Source organism: Myzus persicae, unplaced genomic scaffold (genome assembly GCF_001856785.1).
Source record: "Myzus persicae strain clone G006 unplaced genomic scaffold, MPER_G0061.0, whole genome shotgun sequence".
Classification (NCBI taxonomy): Eukaryota; Metazoa; Arthropoda; class Insecta; order Hemiptera; family Aphididae; genus Myzus; species Myzus persicae.
This window is the reverse complement of record NW_019104042.1, coordinates 122,015-137,643: the sequence shown is the minus strand read 5'-3', so window position 1 is coordinate 137,643 and position 15,629 is coordinate 122,015. Positions and strand designations below refer to the sequence as shown.

General features: G+C 27.7%; 1 protein-coding gene across 1 annotated transcript in view; it reads left to right on the top strand.

The window, feature by feature from the left end:
- Positions 1–6,851: 6,851 nt before the first annotated feature.
- Positions 6,852–15,629, top strand: part of LOC111037930 (lachesin-like) — a 90,925-nt gene continuing 82,147 nt past the window's right edge. The window contains exon 1 of the mRNA XM_022320778.1: positions 6,852–7,062. Coding sequence (XP_022176470.1) covers positions 6,903–7,062 — 160 coding nt within the window. The 5' untranslated portion in view covers positions 6,852–6,902. The remainder of the gene's footprint in view (positions 7,063–15,629) is intronic.

Genomic DNA, 15,629 nt, shown 5'->3' with positions numbered 1-15,629 from the left:
TATTTTGACACGCGTCCGCTTTTCATTTTTACACTCAATTGTCGTTTAAATATATGGATATATGAATATGATGAGAATGAACACAGCAATATTACTTATTTAGATTTCATAGAGGTTATAATTAATAATATAATTTTAAATTTAAATTAAATTATTCAATATAAAATTGGAAACTAAACTTTAAACTTTAATTTAATATTTCAAATTGATTTTATATCTAAACGAAAGGAAAATGCATATAGCATTATAGCATACATACTAGTTAAAATAGTTGAAATTTTCTCAATGTAAATACTCGTATTCAAAATATGAAGTATGTATATGTACGTTTACAGTTTCTTTCAGTGAAAAGTATAATGTTTTAATTCACTAACAACCTTGTAAAACAGACTTCGTACAAATATTCGTGTAATCTTGTGTATCCTAAAATTTAATTAAACCTAGTAAGAAGATACCTACCAACCTATCTAGTAGGTATTGAATTCGACTTGATGCAGAAATTATTCAAAGTTTGAGAATGTTATGAGAAACCATATTCATAATCATATTATAATATAAAATGTAACATGTAAGTATCATTAATATTAAATATACTGATAATGAGGTATAGATGAGTAAACACGTACATTACTTACCTACATGAACCACTGAATTGCCATACCATATAACTACAAACCAAATTGAATAGCAAACCCAACAATTGGTTATTTTAATACTGATTAAAAGAACAAGTTACAACTCGTCTTCGTCTAAATAATTTTCAAGCTTCTTGTTATTGAATAAGCGATAATTACCTAATTGTTGATTCAAATGTTCACTAACACAAATATTGAAAAAACCAATAAATTGAACATTAGGTATATAAAAATATCATTCAAAATCTCTGACAAAAATGTCCATCACTTACTATAAGTTAGTAAGTTACCACGCAAATCATCTGATTCACTTAAGTAATCTAATTCACTTCTGTTTACATATTATACGTTCACCTCCCCAACGCCCCTTAATATATAGTCTCCCTCGTGGTTATTCCTCTCTATTTTGTGTTATTATAATCAATATATAATTATTATTACTATGCTAACTTCTACATATTATATATTAATTTTCTTAGAAAATCTATATTAATAAGGTACATTAGGTATCGTATTTCACCGTTATACGTCGTAACAATTAATAATTACCTATCAATTAATAACTCAAATCGAAATATTTGGAGTAGTGCTACCGACCCTCTTCCCACAAGACAACATGAATTTCCATAATTTTATAAATATTTGTTTTAATAATAAGAAATAACTATTATTTGAGACGCTATGCGGATTACAGGAACGTCTTCAATGGTTGACCTTTAACAGTCACTTCAATAGCCACTCTTTATAGTTATCAATTTATCATGAACCGAAGCATAATATTTCAATTTTATTATTGGCAGGTTTTGAGACGGAGAAAGAAAAATAAAGATATAAGTAGACAACCCATAATATTTGTAGACATTGATTAAAACTAGAGGTAAATTTTTTTTTTTATCTTTGGTGCCGATAAAGCCAAATGGCATAAAACGTTGACTGAAGGAATAAATAAATAATTATTATATAACTATTATATTATGTTTATAAATTAGGTATAAATGACATAAATACATATAAATACACATACGTTCACTACTATGATGCTTGTAATAATAAAAAAAATTCTCACGAAGCCCTCCCGACGCTCGGTACACATTTGACATTACATATGATGAAGTTATACATTTTAACGTTTTAACATTTATAACAAACCACGGTCATTTATACATTGTAATTTGTAATGTTATTGTTCATACAGCATGGGTCCCACAAATTTATTGCCATCTGTGGGCCCGCCGTCCCAGTGACATTTTGGGGACTTACTCAATGATTGTGAGAGTAAAGATTGTTTTAATCTTGTCTCAAAAATGTTTCATTCTTTTTTAACAAAGAAACCGCGTCCCCGGTCATCTTTGACTACCGTCTTGTCTATAGGCAGGAAAAGAGCCGGTAAGCGTTATATCTAATGTGAAAAGTCGTTGCTTGGATGATATCGATATGTGTAACATCTTATGCAGTGCACAAGAAAAGATGATTAATATTGAATTTAAAACCAATTATTATTATTTACTACGGTTTGTATGTATATAGTACGTCCCATCTTATATGTACCACTATATATTTTAGCCCAATGATTTCAGATTGAAAAACTGTTTGCTGTGATGGATAGGGTGCAGAAGTACACATTTTGAGAAAATTTCAAATATTTAACTCTTTTGGTTCACACAACACAATAACATAATACAACTTTTTTTTGAATAGGAATCCTTATTTTTGTCACCGCATATGGGTAGATTATTTTTATCTAAGTAATGTTGTTCAACAATTATGGCATGATGCGCTGCGCTAGTGCTCCGTCCTGTTGAAAAATATAATTTGAAGAAACAAATAAGGGAAATTCTTCTAACATCGTCGGTAACAAAATTAAGAAATCTGAATATCGACTTTCATTAATATTTCCGTTATAAAAATATGGACTTAATAAATTATCTTATATCAATCCACACCACACATTTGTGCCCCATACTGTTTTTTTCAACTGCCCGATATGGATTTCCATTTCCCCAATACAGTTATTTTTTAAATATTTAAAATACGATTATTGGTAAACTTTGAAGTTTGATTCGTTCATCTATTTACTTAAATGCAAATGATGTTACAAGATAATTTACTTTTGAAGTATAAAAGTTATAAAAAGTTTATAAAAATTCACTCAATACAAGCGTACCATATTTTTGGGGAAACCTAAAACTAGACATTTTTCTAACCTTCAAATGTTTGTATTTTCAAGTAATAATTATTTTGAAATTTCAAAAATCTAGTGGGCTGTAACTCAGTCAATTTTAAGGTTTACGACTGTGGTCAAAGGATCAAAATTACTCAGATGGCACCAAGTTTTCAAAGTTTAAAAAATGTATATCAAAATATCAACTAGAGTTAAATTAACAAAAAAAAAAAATTTTAAAGGGAACGCCCGCAGTCAAACGTATTTTAAGAAGCAAAAAAAAATGTTAGATTAAATTATATGTAGAGTAGATATATACATATATTGACACTGCAGTCTATAATTTCCAGGTTAATTAGCCTGAACATCTATTCACAATTAGTTTATGAGGTAACAAGTGATTACTCAGATACGAGTATCTCCTTAAGTAGCTAGTTTAAGTTTAAAAAATGTATACGAATATACCAACTCAAGTTATATCAATGAAAATAAATGAACAAAATATGATCACAGGTCCAAATTAATTCAATGCATTAAAAAAACATCTTTAACTTTTCAATTTCTACAAATTTTTAGTTAAATATTTCAATTACATTTTTTAATTATTTCATTAAATCAATTTTACCTCCATATAGTAATGATTGGTGGTATTAAGTTGCTGCTATCATGTAACTAATTCGTGTACGCCCAAAGAAAACTTTTCACGATAAACATATTTTCTTAATAATGGAACACGTGTTTCATAATAAACTATATGAAGAATTTCTTGAATTTAAATCTAAAAACAAAATGTATTATTAATAGTTATTTAAATAAATTAAAAATTAAGGAAATTCAATACCTAGAATGTTTTACGACTGTTTTTAAGTTCATTAAAAAATGAATAAACGGGTCGTACCCGCCACAACCACCCAAACCCAAATATGGCAGATGCACGAACGATGATGTACCCGTTACGTTGTGCTGCCTGTTAGAAGCTGTCTATACGCTTTTTCCAGATGATGCACATTGTGGCGTGTAACATCGTCATCGCTTACATCGCAATCGATATCGGTATGTCAATATATCGTGCCTCATGTAGCCGGGTGGCTAACAAAACAGTTGTTGCTTTGTAATCGTGTATGTGCTGCATCACGTTTTCGCGAAAATCATTGCGACACAGTGTGTGTGTGTGTGTGTGTGTGTGTGTGTGTGTGTGTGTGTGTGTGTGTGTGTGACTCCTATCACACTAGTTAAAAATGAGAATTTTAAATCGAAAAAAAGAAAAGTCATGTTCTAAATCTAATCAAAAATCATAATACAATTAAATCATTTTTGTGATAAAAATATAAAAATCATAAAATGGTAATATCGATATTTAATATATTATTTTAAATTTAAATCACGACAAACAAATATTGATATGTAAAATCGAAACAAAAATAAAAAATTTTCATTTTGATTTCAAGCCCTGCCTGTAGGTACCTAATTCAATACAATAAATTATTCCTTGGAAGCACAATATCGTATATTATTATTTACTAAATACAATGCAACTATTAAAAGAAACATATGATTACATACTGAGTATAAGGTATGAGGTTTTATAATATATCTGGCATTTATGGAAATCGCCTTTTGTCGCCTATTCATTAGACTCGCATTAGAGGCGATATAGATACAATACAATTTCAATGAACAAAAAAAAAATTACTCGAATAGCCGGACAAGTTGTTATTTTGTTAAGTTGTATATAAAATAACATATACTCACATATTACCTTAAGTTTAGGCTATTTTCATAAAATAGCTCGATACTTTCAAGTTTTAGTTCGGAGCGACATGAAGACTGATGAAAATGGGCGAATGTTTGTTCGGCGATAGTGTACTTCACGTATACTAGTATACCCTAGATATAGCACAGCTAGTTTTCACAGGAAGAATCGATGTTTGAATTGTTTTCATATTATTTTGGTGCTTAAATGTACTTTTTAGACTTAAATTAAATATTTATTACCTCGGCAACAATCTAATTGCTGTCTTCGTTTCACCACTCCAAGTTTAATAACGTACCCATTTTGCATATACTATACGCCGGGTAACACCTTAGGTTTGCTCAAAATATTTAAAACAATATATAATTATTAATCTTTATATATTATATACATTAAATACCTCATATTTATTAGTACTTACACCTATTTTAAGGTAGTTTATATTTTAGATATAGTTTTTAAGTATTTTATCATTATATTATATTTTACTATAATATTATTCATTTTGATTTAATCACAGGCCTTGTTTAATATTCAAGCTACAAAATAAATAGTACGAATGATAACCCACGAGGATGAAGTATGAACAAATTGAGATAACCAGTTCAATAAAACTACCACTCATGGGCACAGGTGATATAACTCATCACTGCCGTAGTGTCGTTTAATGTTCAAGTTCGATCATAATAGTGATAATATTCATTTTTATTCCAATGCCTGTATTTCTACTTTTACTTATAAAAAGATTCCTTTAAATTTATATTGTTATAAATGTTATTAAAGTGAAATATCTTTAGGCACGCTAGCGAAGTCGGATTCATTGGCTCAGCCGTTACAACCAAAAAATCGTAGAAGCGTTACGGCCGTTACTTACTCAACAATAACTAGGTACTAAGATTTCTATAGTAATAAATAATAATCTATTTGTCTTATATCTGTATAATAATACTAAATTAATTTAAATTTCTGTTTCTTTATTTTTCTAATTCAAATTAAATATTTGACCGCGATGGGCGACAACCTATGTTTCATTCTCCCTGTAAAAAAGTTTTACTTCATTCGAGCGTACTATTGCAGCACGCATTTTATTTTAAATTGAGTACTGATTTTGTTCAATATTCTAATGTAGGTGTATACTAATTTATTATTAATAAAAATATCTATAAGAATATAACGAAATATACCTACTTGTTTTTTTTGATAATAATCTATTTGTTGAAATATATATAAAGTTTTTGTGAAACACAAGTATAGGTTTAAATTTAATTTATATCTTGCAATCTATTTTTTTTCTATTCGTTTTTTTTTTGGATGGGGCTTAGCTTATTTTTTTTAAGACTCATTTAAGAGGCAGTGGCTCAATTTTTTCACTTCAGCACCCCAAGTTCTAAATTGTTGTACCAATATTTCAGAAGATTATATAACCATTGTATAACCAAATTAATTCAAAATTCTAGTTCCAGACTTAACTCAAATCCCGCAAAAACTGAATACATTTTCCGGAGTGCAAGTGAAACGTCACCACAGCACCTTGGTATCCTTCAAAATGATTTTTTTCACTCGAAACTTTCACAGCATTTTGTTACCATTTTGTAACCAAATGTAATCCAAAATTCAAAATCAGATCTATAAATTTAGATTGTATAGGATCTCTAACGGTTTATACATTTTGTATCCGTGATTTGATTTAGAATGCCCGTATATAGTAAATACTGACTTATATATATATATATATGGCATATGCACACCTATAAATATATTATACCCCAGGGCAACAACAAGATATGTCCCAATATTTGCCAAATTGACTTTTGTATGAAATGGTTTCCATGGAAGAAATACTTTTATATTGGTAGTTGGTACAACTATTAACTAGTTTATAGGTTTATGAGTACAAAAATAACCATACATTTTCTGAGTTATTATACATTCCGTTAATTATTGTTTAGGGTGTCAAACAAGATAATACATTTTGAAATGGTCACATCGACAAGAACAACTTCAAAATAATATGTTGTTGTTGCCCCAAGGTCTTCAAATATGTTAGGTATTCTTATTGCATCTACAGAACAAAAATAAAGATCTCAATTACATCGATATCATGGATCATACTATATAATTATATTAATGCTTAAAACGATATACCTATCACATTTAATGATTAATAAATATTACCTGAACTATTGAAAGTATTTATATAAATTGTTTTAAATATAATATAAACTATTTACGTACTGTAAAATAGAATAATATAAAATAGTCTCAACCATTGGGTAACATTGTACAGTTTAATTTGAGGAATTAATACACGTGCGGCGTTCGAATCGTCTCCACGGCGACAGAGTCGCTGGCGATGGTGGCGGTGTCGGTGAATCGTGGCCGGCGGACTGAGCTTTTCCCGCCCGTCATTCGGCCGCCACGCATTCCGCAAGTCAGTTTCGGTCCCGCGATGGGCACGTTGCGCACCTGCCTTTGTACACTGATCTGGGTACATGGTCTCGTCGACGCTATAGGTCAGTAAAATATATTATTATATGCATTTAAAACAGTATTACGTTATAAAATTACCTATCCGTACATATAATAATATATGTGTATCAGATATCAGTTAATAGCGGTCTTAAGTCCTAACTTCTGAATATTTCGCTGCCTTTACTAAAAATAACCAACGTCCGTACTATTTAAAGACACATTTCGAAATTAATTCTAATTGTTACAGATTTCAAAAATGAAATAATAATTGCAAAAATTGTTTTTAAATATTTTAAATATTAATAAATCAATGTATAATATTTTATTAAATTAAATTAGTTAGTTAAATAATTAATATTATCTAATATTTAAAAAATATTTATAATAGGTTGGATGTAAGGTACATATTAAAACAGGAAAAGGAAACATTCACCTTGACGCTTAACCGCTGCTCAATGATGGGTAGGACCAAATCTCCCAGGGATAAAAACTTTATTGTTATTTGTTTGCCAATTTATTACTTTTATTTAGTACCAGTGAACTGTATAGAAAACGTCGATACCGAGTGTATATAATTATTTATTAATTTGCCCAATTTTGGATTTTATTGTAAATAGTTGATCACTAACAAATATCTATACAAATAAGATAAGTTAAATTAATTCAACAAACACTATGAAATTTTAATAATATGAATATTTATTATATTTATTATATAATATTATGAATTATATCACTAATTTATTGCATTAAATATAAAAAATAATTTAATAAACGCACTAAGAATATTTAACATTTGATTGGTAATAATAATTATTATAAATATAGGTAAATATAATAAAATTGTATGTATTTTGTTCATATTAATTGTATTGTGAAGGTTGTACTAGATGTGTATGTGTACTTACATGTAATCATAATGAATTACATTAAGCATAGGTAATATATACGAGTACTTATTAGCGAACAGTGATTACCAATTAGGTACTTTTATGGTTATAGATTCAATTGAATGAAATGAATAAAACTCTACAGTATAATATGATCATAATTATCTATGTACTTATTAGAAGACTCTCGAAATCACGTTGAATTTACCTATGTGGACTAATAAAAGCTTGTTATAAAATGTATAAAATAAATTTAATATATTAATACATTAGTGATATTTATTTTTGGTATAATCACGATAAATTATAGTTGTAGAAAAATACCTCATACATATTACATTTCACGTAAATGCATAAGTGAGAATATTAGTTTCCGGGATGATTATAGGTTACCTACTATAATGTATATGATGGGAATAGGTACAATACATATATTTCAGTTTTTATACTTTTCTTTTACCAATCGGTTATTAGTTTATAACTATTACTATAACGTACAAAATCAAGACTAGGAATCTTTTTGACGATGGTTTCGTATACATGTTGAATCACTAAGTATGATGCTTAACTTTATTTTTGTTTTAAAAAATATATTTATACTAATTCTAGTTTTAGGAATTTGTATGCATACTTATAGACTATATTTTAAAAACTTAGATTTTTTCCACCATTTAAACAGTTTCTTTGTAGCGATAAACCATTATTTTTTTCAAATAAAAACCAACTTTTTTTATTGTAAATTATGAAGTGCCTAGATAATTTTTTTGAAAATTTTTATACCTCTATCCAAAACTAAATCATAATAAGTATTTTCTGAGCTATTAAAATTTATATTTTTGTAAGGATGATATGCTTTATAAATGTTTCGCAAACCTATACAACATATGTTTTATTATTTTAATCTATAGTATCTACTTTTATGCTAAGACAATTTTTACAAAATATAAAATATTAAAAGATTAATTTAATTTAATTTACAAATCATCATAGCCCCTATAAACAAAGTCCATGTCCAAATCTATTATCCTTAGACCTTGATACTATAGTTAAAAACTGAATGACAATTTGTTGAGATTTCAATTTGGATCCATAGAATTTTTCAAATAAATTATTAAAATACTTTATTTAAAAAAAAAATTGTTAATTCCATAGAAAATTTAAGTGTTTGAAAACGAGGTCATTAATTGTACTAAAAAATCCCAAAAATCAGAATTTGAATAAATTCATTACCTAATGAATAAATGTGGCTAACATGCTCGGTGAATTACTATGCTAAATTTATCAGCCGTTCTCAATACAACTTGTGGATTACCCGTGTACGTATTTTATGCTTTTATGAAACTCAACTTTGAGCCTATAATAATATATAATGATCGTCAACCACCCTTACCGTAATTGATGAGAACAGTTACTGAGAAGACTGCACGACAGCTATGTACTAGTATATTGTACCTGTCCACCGTCAGATCATTACAAACATTTTACATTATTATAATGCTCACGCGACCAAAGTGTTTATCTATTCGAAATATGCATATTATGTTTTATAGTTAATTTAAAACTGTACAATAATATGTACTCGTCATATCATCTATAGACTATAACACTGACAATTGTTGAATATATGAATAAGGTATAATATAGAACGTTCACACAGATTTATAGCTATTTACATTATTTATACAAATTATTGCTTTAAATTTTCTCTGGCTTTTTTCTCACGTATAAATGCGTAGTGTCGCGACGTTATGAATTGTAACTTGTGAGTGTGTGTTCCCAAATGAATCATTTTATCGTCAAACCATAATACCATTCAAACGGACCTCCACTTAATCGTGGGTTGTTTCGGATCGACGTCGCCGAGATGTTCTAACCCCCTCGTGCACAAGACCGCGTGGATTATTAATTAACCGTAAGTGTAACTAGGGCCAAAGAAATCCCTCGTGATTGTAAAAGTCGTAAAAAACACAGCAAGAACACACGTACCTGCCTGTATACGAGCACGCTTATAATTCGATATACCTATTATAATATATTATAACATAACGGGTGTTGTTGCCCCGACCGTCAATTCAAATCACCTACCCGTAGGTATTATATATTTATATCGGTAGGTCCGTTTATATATATACGTACGCTACGAACAAACCAATAACGGTCACGGTATGTGTTCAGCGCACGCTATACCACGCAATATATACAGAACTTCAACACAATGTAAAAACACCCGCGTGTGCGTGTGTGTGCAGTTATTTCTGCCAAAAAAAAATAAATAGGTAATCAAAGATTAAATTGAAATTGTATTGAAACGTGTTTGTGCCATGTGATGTACGTGTATCGAAAATGCATTTTATATTATATATAGGTACAGGGCGATGGCAGACAGCTATCGCGTGGGAGGTATTGAAGTGAGGTGTGAGGGAGTGTTTGGGTGAGAGGAGCAAAAAGTAAAACGGGTTTATATACGCAAATGGGTCAAAACAGTACGTCAAAGGCGAACATCTCTCAACATTACACGTCATGGGACCGACTTTCAATTCTAAAAGTTAATACATATTATATAGGATAAGGGAGAAAGTGCCTTTTTTGGGGTACAGCAGGGGCGATATCGAATTCTACTTTTCGATCACAAGACTTAATAACCAACTCGTATCTAGAGCGAGTGTTATGTATATATAAAAAGGAAATATAACCATAAAAACAAATTCGGCTCTAAAACATTTTCACATCAAACGAATCAACTGTTGTATATGACAAAATGTCGGTAAAAAGCAAATCAAATAACATTTATTTCAATGTTATTTACAGTATTTAGATACCATAGCTACGCACCAACGTGAATAAAAATATTTATAATCCAATCACTGAATATCAAGTGTATAATATATTATATATATATATATATATTTACACATTTTAATTGATTAAAAATTCAATTACCTTGTGCGTATATGAAATTCCGAACAGCATTGCGAAGAATTCAGATTAACGATATGTGATTTAAAAATTTAGTAATTTTTTTTAAACCCATAAATGTATAAGGTATAGTAAATCTTTTGAATCTATAAAGCTATGAGAGTAATTTTGTAACTTAGTGTTCGAATAAAATCAGCAATACTATGCTTTAAAATACGTTTATTAAATTTGTAAAATACTGTATGTCATTTAATTCGGACTATTTTGTGTATTAATATTTTAAAACTGTTTTACGTTTTTATAAACTTAATTAAATAACTGTTCATGGATTTTTATTTATACATTTTTCATAGAAGCAACTGTATTTGTAATTTTATAATATTTTTTTTCTGGTATAGTTGATGCACAGCAAGAAAGTATTCTCATTTCTCATGCTATTTACACCTCTTGTATTTTCGATCTTCTAATCATCATACCACATTTATAGCTTATACGTTTAAAATTAAAATAATAATAATAATAACAAAATAAGTACAAAAGTACTTTTAATAGTTTAATTAATGATGGAATCCAACTAAATTATTAAATTATTTTTATGTATTTGTTTACATAAGAAAATTACCTTGTAATTCTCCGTAAACAAAATTGTAATAACCAAATGCGTTATCAGAATATAATGAATTAGGTTGATAATTATTAATTAGTAGGTATAAACTAAACAAACATGTATGCGATACAGAGTAAATGGCTATATTTTTAATGCAGTTATAACTGTTTTGTTAATATTTATAATAGGCATTTTCTATGAATATTCAATATTTTAACCATTATTACTTATATTTATAAATTAAATTTATTATTTCCAACCATTGTTATTTTTTTAAATAATTTGTATAATAATTTTTACTTCTACTTTGTTGTAAAACACTATTAACGTTTTCGTGTATCTTTCTCTTAATAATTTCATGTTTTTTTTTCTCTTTCTTTTGTAAGCCACAATATATACTTATTCTGTTTATGTACAAAAAGGCTTAACCCTTATTATCTACAATAAAAAAAAAAAATGTATTTTATTAAAATATAGAATATATTATTTTAAATCTTTGATTTTATAGTAAAAAACTAATTTAAAGTGACAATAAAACTAATTATGTATTTAATAACAAATTATTAGAATATTGAAAATATACTACAAATGTAAGTGACAAGAAAATACTTTCTTAGCGGGTGTCAACTAAACTAGAAGGTTCCTACCGTGTTTTTTTTGTCACCGCCTTTTGAGGCAGTAAAAATGCTTTGATTGTAAATCCTGGGAGTGGTTTCAGGTAAAAACTTGGACCTGTTGGTACTTAACTAGGTGAAAAGTAAAAATATTTTGTACTTTTCAAAAACACTGAGAAAAAAAATAAGGAAAATGTTAATTTTCAAGCAAAACCAGTATTTGACAAAATTAATTTTATTTTTTTGGTGTAACTCAGAAACCAATAACCTTTGATATGAATTTTCACCAAATTTAATGTTTTTACTAGTGAGTTTTGTACATGACAGAATTTTAAAAGTACCTTGGCTATTTCTATTTTCGTTTCCTTATTAAAATATTAAATAATAAAACAAAGTTGACAGTTTACTAAACTATTAATAGTTCACAAACAAAATTGAAAACATGTTATATAATTAAGTTATGTTTACAATTGAAATATAAAAACCTTACTTTAGGTTTGGGAAAAACTTCCGTTACATTCTAGAACGTACACTAAGTGATAATACAATGTATAATATATCTATACTATAAACTATGTATATTGTACATTTTGAGTTTCCTTTAAAATACACGATCTGGATGAGTTTCATTTTATAGATGTGACATATTTAAGTGAATATAATCTTTTAAAAGTGTATGAAATGGTTTTTCCTTGATATTACATGGGTATTGAGTATATGAAATGTTTTTTGCTAGAGGTACGGTACATGCATAATATGGTATCGATGCGTTTTTTTTTTATCGATTGCCCATAGTTAGTTATATAGAAGGTGAACGCATGAGCAGTTTACAGTAACAACTTTTCGTGCATTTTTCTTCCCAGTAGACTAAAAACTAATTAGTAAGCGCATATAAAATATATACGAGTATACTCTTATATAGTTAGGTATAAAAAATATTGGGTATAATAATAAGTTTGAACTTTTTTTAAATATAAATGTATTGGCTATAATGTAATACAATTAATTTTATTAACAACTCAAAAGGTTAAGTGTATTATTATTTATCACTTTATCAGTATTCGCTATTAAATATATAGACAGATAACAAATTATCAAACAAGTTATGTGGTATTAGTGTATTACAGGAAAAGCTAAAGGTTAAATTTGGGTTGAATAAAATTGTAACATTTAAATTGAAAAATTATTTGCATGCATTTTTAACAGTTCTAAGTAATGATATCTGATTAAAAAAGTCGTAATATATAATTTTATTATTGGAGGAGAGAAGCTATAGGCTATAGCATACCATATAGCATACCTATACTCTATAAGTATGACAATCTAGGAGCTATTTTCAGTATAATTATTTATTTTTATTTGGTAACATAATTAAAGGCATGCTTAATGTTGTAATAATGTCTGGCGCTCTTAATTTTACTAACTCAGTGAGTCAGCATAGTCTTTTTACCATTAATTAATTTGCCACATCGTAATAAAAAATACCTTGATTTGTGAAGTTATATAAACCTAAGTTTCTTGAGAAATCTTTGACCAACGGGTTTTTGATATGTTTTTATCTTAATGTTACAGTACGCAACAATTTAAGTTTCCGAATTATTGGTCAACTCTCTAGTATTGAGTGGACTAAGGCACATAACAATACTTTTTTTCCACGAGCCCTTATGGCTCCTATATATTTTAAATACATTGCTTAACATTTTGTCAATATAAGCGTTGAATGAGCGATGAGAAGCGAAAACTATGCCAGAATCAGACAATTGAGTAATGCATTAAAAACCATGTAAATACAAACTGATTTTTTTTTTTTCCAGTAAAATGTTATACAAGCGAATTTAAATATATTTTAGATTCTGAGTGGAACGATGAATGTATTGATTTTACAATGATGTGTGTTTTTATTTTTATTTATTTTTTTTTTTTTTTGTGTCTGTCATCACCTTTTAGGACAGTAAAACTGCTTCGATTTTCTTCAACAGCAACTTTTCTGATTGGAAAGTGAATCTAGTTGGTACTTTGGGGGGTCAAAAGTAAAAATTTCCCAGTAGTTTTCAAAAGCGACGTGAAAAACAAAAGAAAAATTAAGGAAAAACGGGAATTTTTACGCAAAATCGATTTTGGTTTTTGGTGTAACTCTAAAACAAATGGCCGTAGATATATGAAATTTTCACAGGTTGTTTATATTTGCATTTTCTATACACGGTAAAATTTTGAAAATAATTTGACTCTTTTTGAACTGTTTACGGACATTGTCAGTTTTCAATTTTTTCAATTTTTTTTTTCTATAAATATCAATAAAATTTTATTTGTTGGTTAAAAAAACTTGAAAATTTAATACAAGGCTCCTAGTATATTGTTTCAAAGGCAGATGAAAAAAATTAAAAATCCTTAGTCACAGTTTTTTTTTATAACCATTTAAAGTTCAAATATTGACAAAATACGTAAAAACGACGACAATTTGGAAATTATTTTAAGTTAGAAATTCATAAAAAATGTTGTTTTTAAATCTAAGATTTTAAAATTTAATACAAGATTTCTCATAAGTTTGTCTACCTTTATCAAAAAAAACATTTTTAGAAGAAAGTCAAATTAAATTTTTGTGAGCGTTTGAAATGCATATTTATACAACATTTGATATTCACTCGATTTCTCATGTAACAATTTTCTGTTTTTGTTGTAATTAAAAAACGAATGGCTGTAGATACTTGAAAATTTCACTTAATGTTGATATTAGCATTTTTTAAACATGATAAAATTTTGAAAATAATTTGACTCTTTTTGAGATGTTTACGGACATTGTTAATTTTTAATTTTCTTAGTTTTTTTTTCTATAAATACCAATAAAATTTTGTTTGTTGGGCGAAAAAGCTTGAAAATTTAATACAGGGCTCTTGATATATTTTTACAATAGCAATTGTAAAATATTTAAAATACATAGGCACAATTTTTTTTTATAAGCATTTAAAATTCGAATTTTGACTCAGATATATTGGTATTAATATGTCTTAAACCAAGACTGACATACCGTCCCCACTCAGAATCGTTTTTCTTATACAATGATATTGTATCATTGAATTCAAATTTAATTCTATCCATTATACAGTGATCCACTTGTAACCTACTGTACAGCAGAGCGACATCCACTTACCCGCTTTTTTAGTATAAATCTTTGATTTTCAGAAAAATCCGTACTTATGAAATAAAAACCTCGAAAAAATTAAATTGAATTAGAATAATTCCATTGTCTTCAAAATTCTATTTGAAAAATAAATACAGTATATTAAACTATGAACTATGAATAATGAACAAATGAAAATATGACGTTCAGAGTTATAACTTATAATATAGTATATTAAATTATATACTGATATTTTTACTAATGCAATCGTTCACTACAAATTAATATAAATATATTTAATGCAATTCTTATTAATGTGTCAATACATTAAATTGTTTTTAAATACAAATGTAAAAAATTCAACCATACTGTTAATCGGTAAATTTCTATTGATACAAACATATTGTATCTAATTTTGAATTCGGTTAGAACTTGGATTTGACTCTTTTACCGTCTGCACTAT